At 41.1% G+C, this 18126-nt stretch overlaps 2 protein-coding genes across 5 annotated transcripts; both read left to right on the plus strand.

The window, feature by feature from the left end:
* The first annotated feature begins 4 nt into the window (after positions 1–4).
* Positions 5–12859, plus strand: gfod2 (glucose-fructose oxidoreductase domain containing 2). Of its 4 annotated transcripts, none has more exons than XM_084932846.1 (4): positions 5–109; positions 4863–4980; positions 6442–6802; positions 8626–12859. In XM_084932846.1, the coding sequence occupies exons 1-4, from the start codon at positions 75–77 to the stop codon at positions 9519–9521; spliced, it is 1410 nt and encodes a 469-aa protein (XP_084788972.1). In that variant the 5' UTR covers positions 5–74; the 3' UTR covers positions 9522–12859. The 4 variants fall into 4 exon arrangements, with proteins under 4 accessions (XP_084788972.1, XP_084788981.1, XP_084788989.1 ...); XM_084932855.1 differs by lacking the exon at positions 5–109 and adding an exon at positions 1733–1822; XM_084932863.1 differs by lacking the exon at positions 5–109 and having other exon boundaries at positions 4871–4984.
* A 1174-nt stretch (positions 12860–14033) lies between these two features.
* LOC146393686 (uncharacterized) lies at positions 14034–17910 on the plus strand. The gene is made up of 4 exons (XM_084932885.1): positions 14034–14609; positions 14815–15234; positions 16031–16435; positions 17063–17910. The coding sequence occupies exons 1-4, from the start codon at positions 14366–14368 to the stop codon at positions 17395–17397; spliced, it is 1404 nt and encodes a 467-aa protein (XP_084789011.1). The 5' UTR covers positions 14034–14365; the 3' UTR covers positions 17398–17910.
* Positions 17911–18126: the final 216 nt, after the last annotated feature.

Here is an 18126-nt window from a genome sequence, read left to right on the forward strand (position 1 = left end):
GAGGCGCTCTCCTTCGCACGACGACTAAATCCATCCGAGATTAGCCGGCCGCGGAGCACACGAAGCTCTTGCATATGCTGAATTCACGGCTGCTGTTTTATTTTCAACGGTAAATGTTTTTTCTTGTTCTTAGCTCTGTTATCAGGGTAATCGTCCACCACTGAGAACTAAAAGTCCCACAATTCCTTGCGCTTCCTGTCCATAACCGTTAGTGATATAACGCCTCTGCTGGTCAGTGTGTGTAATGACACCGTTCAAGTAGGCGTGTGTGTAAAGAAAATACTATCAACGTGTTAAAAAAAACACAACAGAACTTAATTAATTATTGATCTTTTTAAAACAAACGCTGTATTTTAATGTAAAACAACAACAACTGCCTCACCACTACATATTTCAAATATTTCAAATACAACGAAGGCTTTTACAGACAAAAACATGGCTGTGCCATGGGCTCCCCCGTGTCACCTATTGTAGCCAACCTTTACATGGAGGAAGTGGAAAGGAAGGCTCTTGGCTCTTTCAAAGGAAGAGTACCCAGCCACTGGTACAGATATGTGGACGACACCTGGGTCAAAATCAAGACACAAGAAGTGGAATCCTTCACTGCGCACATTAACGCTGTGGATAAAAACATCAAGTTCACCAGGGAAGACACAAAGGACAACTGTTTGCCTTTCCTGGACTGCGCTGTGCACATTGAAGAGAACGGCAAACTCAACATCGAAGTTTACCGGAAGCCCACACACACGGACCAGTACCTCCTCTTTGACTCCCATCACCCTTTGGAACACAAACTTGGAGTAATTAGGACCCTACACCACCGGGCAGAACATGTTCCCTCTAAGCCTGAAGGAAAAAAGAAGGAACACACACATGTAAAGGAAGCACTCAAAACGTGCGGCTATCCTAAATGGGCGTTCTTAAAGTCAGCAAAGAGGCACAGAAAAGAAGACCAGACACCAACGAGGGAGGATAAGAAGGACAGACGCAACAACATTGTCATCCCCTATGTAGCCGGTGTATCAGAAAAACTTAGGAGAGTTTTCTCCAAGCATGACATCCCGGTGCATTTCAGACCCAGCAACACGCTCAGACAAAAACTGGTTCACCCGAAAGACAAAACGCCAAAACACAGACTTAACAATGTGGTGTATGCTGTACAGTGCAGCGAGGAATGCCCAGACCCCTACATTGGAGAGACCAAACAGCCACTTCACAAGCGCATGGCACAACACAGAAGAGCCACCTCCACAGGACAAGACTCAGCAGTCCATCTGCATCTTAAGGATAAAGGACACTCTTTCGAGGATGCCAATGTTCACATTTTGGACAGAGAGGACAGATGGTTTGAAAGAGGAGTGAAAGAAGCCATCTATGTCCACTGTGAGCGACCATCTTTGAACAGAGGCGGGGGTTTACGACACCAACTCTCTGCCATCTATAATCCAGTTTTGAGATCCCTTCCCAGACGCCTTAACGCCCACTCACATCCTGGGCCATCTGACCTCAGGAATTCGCATGATAAGGTGGGGCCAGGTTTCACAATGATCACACCCGAAACTCTGGCTGATTGGGACCCACACCCAGTTTCACACCTTGGCTCAGGCGATTAGAAGATCATCAGGGGGTCCTTTTGTCCCTCTGTGGGGCGATACTCCCACTAGGTTTATATCTGGGACTCTCCACCATTTGACCTTAGAACTGAAGAAGCTTCTCGGATGAGAGGTGAAACGTCTTCAAGTAAACTTAAAGAAGTCCAGACGCTTTTCTTCGCAAGCTCCTTTGACTACGATGACCTGGATGACTGAGAACCTTCACAGACGTAAAACAATTATATTTTTATATAGATGCAGACAGACTTCTATTTTCTTCTCAAAGGAAAATAATTTTTAGAATCACAAACTAAGGTGTTTTCAGTTACAGCTGATGATTAACTGATTAAAGCAACCTAAGTCTAATTGGGGGAAAACTTCAAATACAGAATAACAATACTGTAAAATTTGATAAATACATATGTGCAATCAGAAATAACCATGGAGAATAAAACACTTTTTAGATGGAGCAATTTTATGAAATTCAAGTCTAATAATTTAATGTTCTGCTTTTTCTTTTGGCTTGCCCTTTTAGGTGTTGCTATAGCAGATCATAGGCCTCTGTCTCACCCTATAACTTTTATCCCCCTTAATCACACCATCAGCCATTGTCATCAGTAAATGTCATATTTTGGGGTGAAATCACCGTCAATAATAGAAACAGTGCATCCCCACCAGTATAAATATCTAATCAGCTTACATCTAATAAGCATCCACATAAGGTGTATTGTATTGTATCTTTATTTTGAACATGTTAAAATAGTACAACAACAGAAAAAAAGAGACAAACAAAAAAACACAGCAAAACAAAAGGAAAACAAAGCAACAATAATTATAAATAACTTACATGTTCAAAAAGGAGTAGGAAGAAGCATAATCTTGTTTAATTCCACCCCCTTTCCACTATTTAGTAATTAATAGTCTACACTTTTTCTTCCTGTTTCCCTGTCCATCAGAAATTCTTCATTACAATTACATTACATGTTACATGTGTTTTTTATTTATTTATTTATTTTTATATTTTTACATTTAAACTTTAAATATATACTTATATAAACATACTTGTGCACCTACACATATATACACATCACTGTTGTGAAAATAGTGGGTGAGAACACCCAATCAGAGCCCTACCTCCTTCCTTTACTTTGCAAAAACCACAATTTTGAACTGAGTCATGCTGGGGCATTGCTTGAGTTCTTCACTTAGTCCAGGGGTGTCGAACTCCAGGCCTCGAGGGCCGGTGTCCTGCAGGTTTTAGATATCACTCTGGGTCAACACACCTGAATCAAGTGATCAGTTCATTACCAGGCCTCTGGAGAACTTCAAGACATGTTGAGGAGGTAATTTAGCCATTTAAATCAGCTGTGTTGGATCAAGGACACATCTAAAACCTGCAGGAAACCGGCCCTCGAGGCCTGGAGTTCGACACCTGTGACTTTGTATATTCCACAGCTTCACTCCACACACAGAGATGCAAAAACATTGTCATGTTGTACGGATACAAGGATGTTTTAAATTTAATTCCCACTTCAAATTGTATCCCTGTTTCCTTTTAGAAAACAATTTGAGAATACTATCAGGAAGTAGGTCGTTTATTACTTTATACATAATTTGTACTGTGAGAAAATGAACCAGCTCTGTGAATTTTGGTATTTTTGATTTTAAGAATAGCGAATTTGTATGATCTCTGTAGCCAGTTTTATGGATTATCCTTATGGACCTAGATTGACCTAGCAAACATTTATGAGTATTGCCCCAAACCTCTGCACTGTAATGCAAATATGGTGAAATCAGTGAACAATATTGAATGTGGAATGATTTGTGATCCAGATGTGTTTTACTTTACTTTACTCATGGTGATATATCATGTGTGTATTTTATGAGAATTTCAAAAAAGGTATCAACAGGTATTTTTCACTAATTTAAAGTTAGACTGATTTTCAGTCTGTTTCCTTGGATTGTTTGTTCATCTTTCCATGTCAACTGCCACACTGTCCAGGTGGTAGTAACCATTATCATCCACCTGATGGCCTTGTAGATCACTCTTCCTGCACTCCTGTGCTGGTTTAGTGTTTGGCTGGTTTAGTGGTTGGCTGGATGGTTGTGGATTTGGATGCTGCAGGTGTCACTTTTCTGATCATCATCACAGCTATTTCTGCAGATTTAGTTTATTATTTACACACTGTAAATCTGTAGTAGCCAAATAAACCTCATACCGTATTCATCCAAGATCATTTCACAAAGTAAACACCAAAGTTTAAAAGTATTTTTAAAAATAAATTGTATTTGAAAAAGCTGAGGCAAAAGAATGTAAACCAAAGTCACCCCTGCCAACAGCAGCATTAAACATGAGCGCTCACACACACCTCTACAAGTTTAAAGTCTAATGTGTTGCTCATGGTGCCAACAGATGAACTAAGAGTTAACAATGGGTTCTTATCAGGGGAAAAAAGATACATTTAAAATGGTATCTGCGTTGCAGTAAGTAAGGTTATTTGGTTATTTGAAACATATGTTACTGGCCCTCCATTCAAAAACAAACAAAAATCACTATTGATTCTCCACGAACAAATATTGAATATATATTTGAGTTTGTTTCTGTGAAATCTGTGCAATTGTAACTAATACTGTCAAATAAAATTAACCAGAATAAATTATCAAAATACATTTAACCGGAGACATTATATGAGAGGGATGTCACTAAAGTAACTGAAATACAAGGGAAAACACTGCAATAGCAAACGTGGTAGAATTAGGCTATAACTTTCAGAGAGTTTTAAGAGAGTTTTTAACCGTTTTAAACCTTAATTTCGTCTCAAAGCCAGCAAATTATTTTGTGGATATATTTAGATTGGAGTGGTAGCTACGCCTTGAATTTTGGTAATGGTTAAAAATAACAAGTCAGATAACTGCTTTGGGGTAGGCCTATTTCAAGACGACTGCCCACTTGCAAGAAGCTTTGAGGCAACTGTTGTTGCGATTTACATAAAACTGAATTGAAAATTTTTAGATTAAACGAGTGAAACTAGTCGACGTACTGAGGGATTTGTACAGGTAGCGCACTGAATCATGGGAAAACTATTGAAACTTCAAGTAATGCCTTAACAGCAAGGGCACATATTTTATTCGTAAGACGTATTAATACATTAATAAAAAATATCCTTAAAAGCAAGGTTTTGTGAAACTTTTAGTATCTTTGTGTTTAAACGTAACGTGTTTCCTATGTGTCCCCCGTTTTGATTTTCCGCCGGTGACCTATCTTCACAGCTTTAGTATGTCCGGTTCCCGTCACAGTATTGCTGTTGCTGCTGAAGTTACCATTAGCAACTGGGCAGCGCCCGGCTCGACACCTTCCGACGTCGCTGATGTTGTGCTGCCACATACAGTAGGTAGTTAACGTTTCCTTGCTTTTCACTTGGGATTTGTTATAAATAATACCCGTTTGTAGATACTTTAACGCTAAACAGTGAGCCCGAGAAGTATCTGCGTTTACTGGGAGTTTTTTGTGCACGCTCTGCGGTTGTCTGGCCAGCTAGCTGAACGTGCTAGCTAACGTTATCAATAACATGACTGTTTAGCTAGCTCACTGTGTGTGTGTAGGTGTGTGTGCACTTGTAGCAGTACGCGTGTTTGAAACGAAGACGTGGCCACTTGGAGGAAGTTTGCAGTGTTTTATGACATATGTCTGATTCCGAGCTACTACTTCTGATTCAGAAAGCGACGAGTCCGTGTGTCATGCCTTTGATATCTCATCTGTCTAGCTGACTCGGCACGGCACGGCTCAGTTGCCAGTGTTGTCGGTGTGTGAGAGACTTCAGCTGCATTCAGCTGCTTTAGCCTGGCGCGGATGCGGTTTAAACCAGAGAAGGTTCCCAAAGGTGGCACAGGTAATGCAGGTGCAGGGGCACGCAGACTTTCCTCCGTCATCCTTCTGTTGTACAGTCATCATGGCCACAGGGAGAGTCAGCAAGATAGACCTGCTCATTGTTCACCTATATAGCACTGTGCTAAATATGGACCCACCCCGCATTTCTTTATATTTTGCTAGGAAAACGGAAAATAGGTACAGCAATTTATGGAGTGAGAGAAGTTCACACCTGAGCCAAAGCTGCTGTTCTGCTGTTTCTCCTCTCAGCATATTCCTTTCCTTTTCCCCCCCTTACTTCTCCCTAAGAGTCCACATTCAGTCCCCAAAGACTGTAGTCTTTGTAGTGGTACATTTAGTTCATTTAATGTTTATAAATCAATTTCACTTTTTACTTTGAATTATAATTAACGTTTTTGGAAAACCTCTGAATTAAAAGGATATATTTTTTGTGTTTTTGTGTATGTTTTTCAGCTTAGTTGATTTTTATGCATATGTATTTAATGTAGATATGGCCTGCTATTTAAATCAGTCACCAGTCTATTATCATTCCAGATCAGGAAAACAAGGGAGTAAACTCATACTGGTTCAGGTGATTTATAACTTTCAGAACAACATCAAGTGAGCGATAAATGATTAGATTGTTCTGGCTGCTGGTTTTTATGTTTAGCCTGGTTGAAAGACAAAAGATGACATTGACATTCAGTGGGTGTGAACGAGGAAAGGCATGTTAAGTATGTGGCAGGACACGGTGTGAGAGCCTGTCACAGAGGTCTGATAAGAAAAACTGGGCTGAACTTTCATGAGACCTGCAGATACAGTCAATAAAGCTGGGATAAATGGGTAAAGCACTTATTCACTACTCTTTCTCATTTCTTAGTGCTGCATTCACAAAGAGCTTTTTTATTTCCCAGGATTTTGTTATGTTATTGGATAAAGGTTGATTGTTCTTTAACTGTTCAATTGTTAATTGTTTTATAGGCTAAAATCAACAGCACAGGCCTTGAAAAGCTAGTGGATGATTTGCTGTTGAGGTGCTGGAGTGACTGGCGATGGTTCACACATAGGGTCCCACTGAGCAGCTCTACCATGCTGCCGGGAGTCGGTGTGTTTGGCACGGGGAGTACGGCCCGAGTGCTGGTCCCACTGCTAAAAGCTGAAGGCTTTGAGGTTCATGCACTCTGGGGGCGAAGCGAAGAGGAAGCATGCTGCTTGGCAAAGGAGCTCGGCATCCCGTTTCACACCAGCCGATCTGACGACGTCCTGCTGCATCAAGATGTTGACCTTGTCTGCATCTATATTCCACCATCCATGACAAGGCAGATAGCAGTCAAGGCACTGGGTAAGACTCCATAAACACAAATATAACATAATATAACAGTGTGTTTGGCAGCATAGTGACTGAGCTATTAGCACTGTCACAGCAAGAGGGGTTTAAATCCAGGCAACACACTTTCGTACAATGTTTGTATGGTCTCCCTGTTCTTGTGCAGGCTTTCTACAGGGCCTCCAGTTTCTCCTACCACTAACCCTATTTAGTATGTCATGAAAGAAATCATCTCAAGAGTTAACACCCTAAATGAAGGTTGAAATATTAAGATTCACATGTTAGTATTGCACATTTCTTCCTCTTGCAATAATGCTTTCATGTTATCAGTGTTCTGGTACCAAATTACAAAATTTTAATGAAAACATGCAGTGCTCTGAAACACTGACCAGTGCCTCATGCCTGCTTGTGGTGATGCTTATTAATCAACTGAGGGTAAAGTCAAAGCTACAGTGAAGAAGAAACTTCAGACAGCACAGATAGCAGGGAAATGCACATCGGTGGCATTATTAATCACACTAATTAAACTGAAAAATATTGATTACACACACAGTGTGGCGAATAAATATATAATTACTGCTGATAGCCTCATTAGGGACATTTTTTTTATTAGTTATACAGGTATTTGATGTATCTTCTATGTTTGTTTTACAGTGTGTCCAGAACTGTAGGACTCAGTATCATGATATTGCCGTTATTTTGTATTATTAGTTGCTTCCACCTGTAATGACTGTAATCCTAATACAGCTCCTCTGGGGGTATCTTCACTTATCTTTGTGCTTCATCACAAGCCAGATGTGTCAGATAGAAACCCTTCAAGTTTCAGTTCTGGGTCTGGTTTCGATTTAGCACCCGTAGCTGTTTTCACACATGACCTCCATGGATTGTCAGGAAACTCAAGTGTGGTAATTGCCCTACCTCACATGTAGCATACACCAGGTGATAATCTACTTTAGATGCGTTCTCACTGCTGGAAATACTGCATTTGTTTAAAGCAGGGGAACTGCCTGGGTAGAGCATGCAAGAAGCAGCATACATGAGTGCCCACTCATTTGCTGGAACTTCACCAAACAATTATGTGTGCTGTTCCCACACGAGAACAGTCAACCATCACGCACCGTTTGTCCCAGTAGGCCGGAGATCGTTCAGTGTCCATTCTGACTATGTTAAACATTTGCTGTGTCACATACAGCTTCATCAGGTGAGGTGTGGAAAAGTTCAGAGCTGTGTGTGAAAACAGCTCGTGCCCTGAAGCAGCTGGGTGTGGCAGGTCAGATCTCAAACGCATTTCCTCTGTAACGTATTCTTCAGGGTTTGTTATTGATGTGTGATTAATGGTGATCAAAGCCTTGATCAACAGCAAGTGTAGCTACAATTTTTTTAAAAACAGAAAGAACAAATTCTGTCAGCAGTAGACTGAAGCAAACATAATCAACAAGGTTTCCCAATCAAAGGGGACTTGATACAGGGCTTACTGTATCTGATGGAATTCCTAAGCGTTGACCACAGTTTCCTGTTTTAGTTGCAACTTCCTGAGTGTTTCCCCGCTGAGGGACTAATCCATGGGACCAATTCCAAAGGCTAGTGAGGTCTGATTTAAAATGTATAACAAATGCTGCACTCACTAGATGCCGTCACATAATTTTGGTTTATTCATACCTAATATGAGGAAATGAACAGTAAAGCAATCAAATGCACACTCTGATAGATGCACCGAACTGAAACTGCTGCAGATCTGAGCTTATGTAAAATAAATTGTGTGAAATCTGTTCTCATTGGCTCTACGCCAAAGATCAGTGCAGTAAGTTAATAACTGCTGAATCTCCGTCTGTCTTCAGGTATCGGTAAGAATGTCGTGTGTGAGAAAGCTGCAACTGCTGTGGATTCATTCAAGATGGTCACTGCAGCCAGATACTACCCACAGCTGCTCAGCATTATGGGTAACACCCTGCGCTTCCTGCCAGCTTTTGTTGCAATGCGCCAGCTGCTGGTGGAGGGATATGTGGGCGAACTGCAGGTGTGTGATGTCCGAGTCTATGGTCCGAGCCTGCTGGACCAGTCGTACGGCTGGACCTGCGAGGAGCTGATGGGAGGAGGCGGTCTTCACACTGTTGGCTCCGCCATCATCGACCTTTTGAGTTACCTGTCTGGCACACGAGCACACCGCGTGCATGGTTTACTGCGGACCTTCGTGCAGCAAAACGGTTTGATCCGAGGGATACGCCGCGTCACCAGCGACGACTTCTGTTTCTTCCAAATGTTGATGGGTGGGACAGGGTCCAGTAGCGTGTGCTGCACTGTGACCCTAAACTTCAACATGCCGGGGTCGTTTGTACATGAGGTTATGGTAGTTGGATCCACTGGGAGATTAATTGCCAGAGGGACAGAACTGTATGGGCAACGCAACGGGAGTAAAAGCGAGGAGCTGTTGGTAGGCGACAACGGCTGGGTGGGACCAGAGGTAAAAGAAATGCCCCTGCCTCTCCTGCAGGGCCTGAGCTCCATGGTGAAGGCACTGAGGCAGTCTTTTCAGGCTAAGGAGGAGCGCCGGTGTTGGGCACGGGGACCAGTTGCCACTGCACCAACGTTTGAGGACGGCCTGTACGTGCAGACGGTGGTGGAGGCGGTGAAGCGGTCCAGCAGCAGCGGAGAATGGGAGTGTGTTGAGATCATGAGTCATGAACCTGATCCAAACCAGAACCTGTGTGAGGCTCTCAAGAGAAACAAAAACTAGATCTGTTAATTCACCCAGTGCGACTACTGCATGTCTGACAAAACGGAGCTCTGAATGTTTCAAGTCCGCTGCTTCAACCTTTTATGTGACACATGACTACTTGGCTTTTTTTTTTTAACACGCTTGTCATAATTTGAACATAATTTTTATTATTTGACTGTGTTGTGAATGCTTGAACCCTCACAGATGTGATTTGTTTGTACACTAAATTTGTAAACCACAGCTCTATTATTCTGATTCTCAACAGAAAACATTATCATAGCTGTAAAGCTCATTTAAACGTGTTAAAAGCTCCCTGTGCCCCACCGGCAGTCACCTTACGCTGCCTTGATTATCATTCTTAGCTTGAAGTTGCGGAGTCATGATTTCAGATTTTCGGCTAAAAAAGGATCTAGAACTATATTAGTTGTTAGCCAATAGTAGATTTTAATTTTTAAAAATGTTTTTAGGTTGTTGGGTTGTTTTTTTGTTGTTTTTCTCAACTTATGAGCAGCTTCTTTTGATTTATTAATTCTTCAATTATGAAGTCTGAATAAGTGCATTACCCCTGAACATCCCTTTTTTTCTGGTTATTGCTTTTAATATTTTGTTGTTGTTGTTTTTTCTTTTAAAGTTTGGGTATCACCAGAGAGTTTGAGCTGAGTCTAATATTTCCATGACCACCGGCTGGCTCGCTGGCTAATAAACCATGCGCCAGCAGGAACAGTTCATTGAACCCTGCAAGAAGTCAGTGGTTTCAGGGCAGATTGAAAAGAGTGTCTCAGTCATATCTGAGTTTGTTTTGGCCCGCTGATAACGTGAGAGGGATTAATGGGTACAGTATGCCTATTTTATCTGAATTAATAGTCTCAGCTTGTATAGCCACCCTTTTTTGATGGTACAGCAGAGTTTTAGGATTCATAGATAGTTATTTTGTTGAGCCTTCAGCTCTGGGTCAAGGATCCTTTCCCCCACTTTGCAAATCCAGGTCTGTAAGTTTCAGCATATTGGTTGCAGTTCACCAGCTGACGCCTGTGATAAAAGTTTTGTACTGTAGCTACAGAAAGATTTGTTCAAGCACCATTTTTCAGGTGATTAATGATGCTGTGTATTACTATAGGGAAACTGGAACACCATGTGATTCTCTACTGTTGATAAAATTTAGACTTTTTAATATGTTTGAATGGAAATATATTGGTGTTAATGTACACTAACAGCACCTTTTTGTAAAAGAGGGAGTGTTTACCTCAGCCATGACTGTGACCATCACAGCAGCCGGGTGATTTGACTAACAAATGACCCGTTGTGATTCTGATAGAACTCAAATTAGAGCAAGTATAATGGAGCTGTGTTCAGTTTACTTTCTATTTTATTTTTCACCATGTAATAAGTATATTTTAGACATTTGAAAAAAAGAGGTTTAGTAATGTGTTTGTTACAAAATGGCCATGACTTACATGATACCAGGGATTGAGTAAAATAAGCTATGTAGAGAATAAAGTAACAGTCTGTAGCAATGCCCCTGAATTCCCCACTGTAAATGTATACTGAACTATTACTCCTGTAAGCTGGAAAAGAGGATGTAGAAAGTGTACAGTTGCCTGCTGCACAGACAGAGCAGCAGTCACAGTTTTACCAAAGTACATTATAAAAATTCAAAATAAAAGCTCTACTCTAGGATGGATGACTCAGCCATGTCCTGTTGCATAACTGAATTATGCCTCAGGGAGTTTTTAGTGCATACGCTTAGCACCTGTTTTTCCATTTTGGACTGATATTATTCCATAAGGATGTAGACCTTATGGAATACGATCACCATATTAAATTGGTATTTCCAGTTTATTTTGATGTGTATTTTCATAGACAGTATAACAGATGAACGAAGCTTTCAAGTCTAAAAATTGAAGCCAGCCTGGAAGTGCCATAAACGGAATTATTTTTAAAGGCAAAACCTGCAATACTGTGGGGGGAATGACCATTGAATTTGACCTGTGTAAACACTCTCCTGTTGAGTCACTCATTTTGGGTCACACTAAATAAATGATTACGTCTGTTTTCTAAATTTTGGTCATTCTTTGTGTCAGATAAAAAGATTTTTGAGGGTATGCTGGTTAGCTAGCAGCTTGTGATTGGCAAGCTGTTATGAGCATCACAGTAGCTATGTCCATCTTTTATACTGTCCATGGATTTATCAAATAGACTATAAGATGACAACAACATTGAAAATAAAAGCTAGGATGTTTAGGGGGAGTCATTCTGTTTGTTTGTTTGTTTGTTTGTTTGTTTGTTTGTTTCGGTTTTCTTCTGTGATGTTTTGGGCAAACTGACTGCTGAGATCAAACGTCAGTGGATTATTTGGATTGTGTCTCAGGGAGTGTTTTGGAGATGTTCTTGGCACCTGATTTCCACTTCACACTGATCATAATCCATTTAACCAGAGAGCTTCTACTAGCCTTCAGGCTGCAAAGCAGAAAATTAAAGTAGCAGCCGGCTCTTCACAGTGTTTAGTGGTAAACTCTGAGATGTATTTGATTCAAAGCCTGAGTGGTTTTAAAGTTTGTGTTTATGGTGTGTTTACATTTGTTAAGCACTGAAGTAAATTGTAGAGGTTTTTTTTTAAAACAAATGTGGGGTCACCAGTCGTTCAGAAACTGTACTGATATTTTTGTTGAGTGAAATCACTGGATTTGATCTGTGTGAAAGTATAAATGTGCTCCGAGCCAGACAAGCTTCACAGGTGTTGTAGTCGCTCACTGCTTCTTACTTCTGCTGACTATCCTAACAAATCGTGGCTTCACTGTTGCTAACGCTGGTGTGGCAGGAAGTGACAGGGGGTGTGTACTGCTTTGGTCTGGCGTGTCTGTCCCCTTCTTCAGCACCACGCAGGATCTGCAGATATAAACAGATGCCCGTTACACTCTTACTTCATGCTGTCCCAACAGTGCTTTACAAAAACAGGAAGTTGAGTTTACATTAAGTGTCTTTATACAACACAAAGCATGTCACGTTTGCCTGCAGGATGTTCCATAATCTGACACTACTAAAATACATTCCAGCATTCATCATCATCTTCTTATCTACAGTTGTTTTGTTGTTTTTGCACTGAGAATGACATGATGCCACATATTTAATAAACAGCGTGATGCGTGTAGCATCCGACCAGCTCGCTGAAGAACACTTTTTGTATTTATTTGTAAGCTCAAGTGGAGAAAGTTTGCCATTTTTTGTGTTTTCAGCCTGTGAACTTCTTTTTAAACCTTTTTTTTTAAGTACTAATGTGTTGCTTTAAAGTAGGGAAACTGTAATGCTCATCTGCTTGACGGATATTTCCTTTAATAAAAACGGCTGCCTTTGTTTAACGCCTGTTGTCTAATCTGAGTTTGTTCATTGTGTTAACTGTGAAGAAGCAAGGCAAGCTAAGCATAGAAAAAAAAAACCCTCCATCAACCTTGATGCTGCTTTAAAACATATAAAGTGAGGGTTACATTAGAACTATTGTGCTGTAATCTGATGGCACAGCATCGGCCACTCCAGCTTGTTTGAGAACATGTGGAGTGTGAGAATATGCCAAAGACAATCAATTTAAGAGATGCCAGTTTATCTTTTATTATTATCAAACTGTGTTGCAGTAAGAGAAAACCATTCCATTGATCTATACTAATTCTAGCAAGTGCAGGGCATGAGTCTTTTGCCATATTTTGCTCAAATCTGTGTATTTTCCTTTTGTTTGCTGCAGCAAATGTTCTACCCCAACTTTACTCACTCATGAAATTACAAGAGTTCCATGGCTACATCTTTAAAACTCGAGTCAAATGTCAAACACCTTTAAAGAGCTCTTATTTTCACAATTATACTCGAGCACACCTATTGTGTAGGCATAGAGATATAATGCTAATTCCTTACTCACAAGGGGCCACCACATTGGGCAGTTCCACATGCTTTGATTTTGCTAATTTTTACATTGTATGCCCTCCAAAGGGATATGTGTCTGCCCCCAGGATCAAACCGGGGATCTTTTATTTGTTAGGTGAATGTGTAAACAGCTACATCATAGAGCTAACTAGTTATCATGATAACTAGTTTATATTTATAGTATTATTTACTTTGAACTTTATGTTATCAGTAAAATTTAGATTCCATTACGTTTTATTGTCTACGCAGTTTAGTTTTTAATAATTAGTTTCAGTGTTTGTTTGTTTGTTTTTATTAACTCGGTTATTTAATTTTCATTATTTCAGCATTCTTTTATTCTCCACGACCGGATTAAATAATCAGATTTTTAAAAGTCCGCTGCATCTCCTAGATATCCTCATAATGATAATAAGAAAATATATTAAATAAAATTTAAAAAAATAAACTCTAATTCTTGAGTCAGATTTAGTAAACATTTAAGATACGTCTACTTGTAATCGTCGCGAATCGCTATGAATCTGTTGCTTGTGGACGGTAGAGGCTGCCTAGGTAACCATCTTCCGTATTTACTACCGGGTCAGCAGCGGCAGCGTGTGCTTTCATTTGTAGTTTTTCAGTCGTTCGCGTGGACGCTAAGAAAATGTTATCTCAGGTCCCGCCCACTTCGCGTCGCCAGCAGTTATTCTGTCGCCTTTAGTAGCTGAAAGTCGCTGAAAGTTCACTTTCTATGGACTTCCAGTGTTGTCCCGCGCGGAAGACGACGGTTGATAACCCGGATATGACGTAGGGCTATTACATTTTCGTATGCTGCGCGTAGTATCAGCTAGGCTAGCACATCAAAAACAAATAAACTCCATTAATAGTACGGATAGCCGCAGAGTAAATATTCGTTCTATACCGAGCCGTGGCATTTGACTTTTTATTCACAGCAGTGCCAAACTGTATCCACCGCGATGGTTCGGGCGCGTAGTAGTGTAGTTTGGGGGTTTTTCGAAAACAACGACTCGCGGTCTGTCCGTTGTCTTCTCTGCGCTCGTCACTTGCTCAAAAAAGGTAGTGGTTCCACCACTGCTATGCTGAGACACCTGCGTGTTAAGCATCCCACCGAGCTCTCCAGGAGAAGTAACGGACCCGGATCTAAACCTGGCCCCGGGGAAGACCAGCACCATCAGGCGGAAGGAGAGCAGTTCTGCTCCGGTACAGCTCGTCAAACCATCTAAAGTGAACCCCAGCTTTGTGGGGACAGAAGTAGATATACTGTATAGTGTTTTAGAAAAAGGCCGCCAAAGGGTTAGGGTTAGTTAAGGGTGAAAACCATATTCTATGTGTATTGAGCAGTCACTAAGTATTATGTAGCAGAATGTTCACCACTTAAATGTAACTTTGTCTCTTTCTTCTTCAGTGGAAGTGGCACTGGAGGACGATGAGGGTGGCACCATCACCGCAGTACACACAACTGGAATCAGCTCTTCTTTGAATGACCTCCTTCCACAGGAGGGTCCATCAGAAATAATAACACAAATGGAGACAAGTGATGAGCGCCCTGTGAGACGATCACGACATCGCAGCGTGATCTGGAAACACTTTGATTGCTTGGACAATCTGAACGCTGTTCGTTGTCGCATCTGCATGAAGAAGCTGGTCGAAAGTGGTGGCGTCAGCAACCTGCGGCGACACTTGTCCTCAAAACATCCTAAGGTGTACTCTGAGCTGTTATCCACCCAGCAGTACCTACCAACACCCTTAAACTCCTCACAGGACTCAAACACTAACCCTGAGTCCGATGAGGCCTTATGGGGGACAGAGCAGAGTGATGCTCAAGGTAAGCTGTTTGACAGCCATATTAAAGTTTCACATCTACACAAACAAGAGATAACACCTTGCTTATCTTCCTCTTCAGTATCAAGGGAGGTAGCCAAAGTTCTGGATTGTTTTCCAGTGTTTTCTGTAATCAAGACAAAAATAGAGGGATGAAAACTCTATACCAGGGGTTTCGTTTTACAGTGTGATATTGATAGGAGATCTCCCGCCTGCCAAAAGTTCCTGTTTTTCCACTGTCCACTATAGAAATGTCTGGGGGGTTTTGTCTGTTTGTTTTTTTCACAGTGTTTTCACAGTTTTAAAAATGATTAATTTTTCTCACACATTAATTCATAGTACTATGCTGCTCCCATCACTTCCACTCTGCTGCTTTGTCTGCAGTAGCTCTGTTGCCTTCAGACTTGATTATGCTATATTATAGTTTGATTTTTCCTTTCTAAGATCACTCACTCTGCTCCCAGTGGACTTATATCTCTTTGTGATTGTTAGATGCTGCCAGTGTCACACCTTTTCATGTATGTCGATCTATGAAAAGGAGAATAAAGAATCATTTGAAAGGATTTAGGCATTGATTATGCATATCATTTGGTCTCCTTTTTATCTGAGTGACCAATACACACAAACTTAAGTGGCTCAAATTTATAACACACAAACAGCTGTGCATCTACATCTGGAAAAATAAGTGAACTGCTATAATGTGACTTCTTCTCTAAAGGCTACCTGGAGTCAGGTGTTCCAGTTAAGGACATGAGGTGTGAGTGTGTGTGTGATTACAACTATGTTTTCTTTCTTTTCAGTGGAAGTCTTGTCGAAGGACAGAGACTCTGAGACGGTAACACTGGTGAATGAAACCAATAACAGTTTGGCTATCAATGGTATCTTAGACGCTTCCCACGGAAATCCAGCAGAACCTCAAACACACACCGAAGGGAGTGACGACCTTCCTGCAGGACGTCCACTACGCAGTACCATCTGGAGACACTTTGAGCGCTTGGACAGTCTGAACGCTGCTCGTTGCCGTATCTGCACGAAGAAGCTGAAGTGCGGGAAAAATAGCTCCAGTAATCTGCACCGACACATGTCAAAGAGACACCCAAACTTGCTGTCAGAGCAGGTGTCCAATGGGCTGCGTTTACCGGCGTTAAACTCATCTCAGGTCTCACATGCCAACAACAAGACGTCAGAGCAGAGACAGGCTCCAGGTACGATTTTTATAGCTCACAGCTGTTTCACTCAGTCTTTCACTCAGTCTCAGTCTAATTGTTATGATACAAATCTCTCCCTCTAAATGCTTCACTCTGGGTCAGCCCTGCTTTTGGTCGCATGGTCCTATTCCTCCATGTAAATGTGTTCAAAGTAATTTTCTCAATTAAGAGGATGAATACACAATAAATATATATTATATATATATATATATATATATATATATATATATATATATATATGTGCCATTGCTCACACTCTGAACCGAAGAGAAAGGAAGAAAAGAACAGGCAGACCGAAAGGGCTCGTGCTGATGCAGCCACTACTCTGTGTGCACTCCCTACCCTTTGGTTTAGAGCAATTTCCTTTTTACAAGACTGAAGTGCCATAGTCATTACTCCAAATTATGGCACAATATGATATATAAATCTATATTTTGAGGACTTATTTTTTGTTCTTTTTTTCTTTACTTTAAATGTTTATCTGTTCCAAATACCTGTTATAACTCCCTCTGATTAAGAATAATCAGTAGCAGCCCTTAAAAAGACACTTCAGTCCTATTTTCCAGGTTTCCACTGTGCTGGAGGCTGTAATGAGCCTAAACCTGAGTTCTTCTCCTCTTGCAGGTGCATTGAAGATGTCTGAAGGAGAAAAGCGTACGCTCAAGAGGGAGAGAGAGCTGATAGAAGCTCTGAGGAGAACGCAGAAGGAGGAGGCTCGGACTCTGGAGCATCAGAGGGAGCTGCTGGAGAAGCTGCGTGCAGCTAGTGCCAGAGAGGCGGCAGCAGAGAGGGAGCAAATCGAGTCTCTGAGGAAAGCACAGCAGGAGGAAGCCAACGACTTAAGTAGACAGCGAGAGGAGCTGCAGAAGGAAAAGGAAGAACTACAGAAGAAATGGGAGGAGCTCCAGCAGGAAAGAGAAGAGCTCCTGCTGTTTTCCAGAGAGCAGCAAGTCTCTTGATTTTAACTTTGATGAATGCAGCCAGCATTGCTTAAAACACAAAATGCTCTGAATTTGTTTTAGTAAAATATGAAAATTTGAAAACAATAGGTGTGCAGTGGTTTGTTTGGGTTTTTTTTGTTACGGCTTCATCCTGGTATCTAATCCAGGACCCCATCTCACCTTGCAAAGCCACAAAAAGCAACTTTCAGTTAACTTTTCCCTTTAAAAATACCAAGAATATCATATAGATCAGACATAAAAATATGTTTTTAATACCATAGTAGGTGGGGATGATCTGCCAATGGCTTTCCAGGACAATATACAATTCTGGTGGTGACGTGTGCTGGTCTATGCATTACATTTAACCCTCTACCGTAAACTATTATCAAGTTAATACAGAAAATTTCTTTTTTAATTAAGCAAACTTGAGAGCCACAAAAGCTTTTATTCATTCACATTTTTAGCAAATAATTAGATGTTATTAAAAATGTGTACTTGGTTAAATAAATCTTGGTTTATGCTTGTACATCATCTCATATGCGTCTGTAAACCTTTATACACCAATTTCCTTCCATAGTTTTAGCCCCATACGGTCTCTCCGTTCACTGAGAAGTGTCGCAGCAGCGCCCTCTAGGGGACCAGTTTCGGTGCTGTGGGTTTGTGAGCATGCGTGGTGGTACGTGAAACGTTTCTCCCCGAGTAACAGTTGTCAGGCACTTATGTAAAAATGCTGACCTATCCTCACCA

Source organism: Perissodus microlepis, chromosome 1, assembly GCF_051167445.1.
Source record: "Perissodus microlepis isolate ML-2025 ecotype Zambia chromosome 1, ASM5116744v1, whole genome shotgun sequence".
In the NCBI taxonomy this organism is placed as follows: domain Eukaryota; kingdom Metazoa; phylum Chordata; class Actinopteri; order Cichliformes; family Cichlidae; genus Perissodus; species Perissodus microlepis.

What these genes read in the sequence shown, in the direction of transcription:
- gfod2 (XM_084932846.1), top strand. Translation starts at nt 75, where the DNA reads ATGCTGAATTCACGGCTGCTGTTTTATTTTCAACG. An exon ending in ATGTTGTGCTGCCACATACA is followed by an intron (nt 4,981 to 6,441) that starts GTAGGTAGTTAA and finishes ATTGTTTTATAG; the next exon opens with GCTAAAATCAACAGCACAGG. An exon ending in GATAGCAGTCAAGGCACTGG is followed by an intron (nt 6,803 to 8,625) that starts GTAAGACTCCAT and finishes GTCTGTCTTCAG; the next exon opens with GTATCGGTAAGAATGTCGTG.
- LOC146393686 (XM_084932885.1), top strand. Translation starts at nt 14,366, where the DNA reads ATGGTTCGGGCGCGTAGTAGTGTAGTTTGGGGGTTTTTCGAAAACAAC. An exon ending in AGGAGAGCAGTTCTGCTCCG is followed by an intron (nt 14,610 to 14,814) that starts GTACAGCTCGTC and finishes TTTCTTCTTCAG; the next exon opens with TGGAAGTGGCACTGGAGGAC. An exon ending in AGAGCAGAGACAGGCTCCAG is followed by an intron (nt 16,436 to 17,062) that starts GTACGATTTTTA and finishes CTCCTCTTGCAG; the next exon opens with GTGCATTGAAGATGTCTGAA.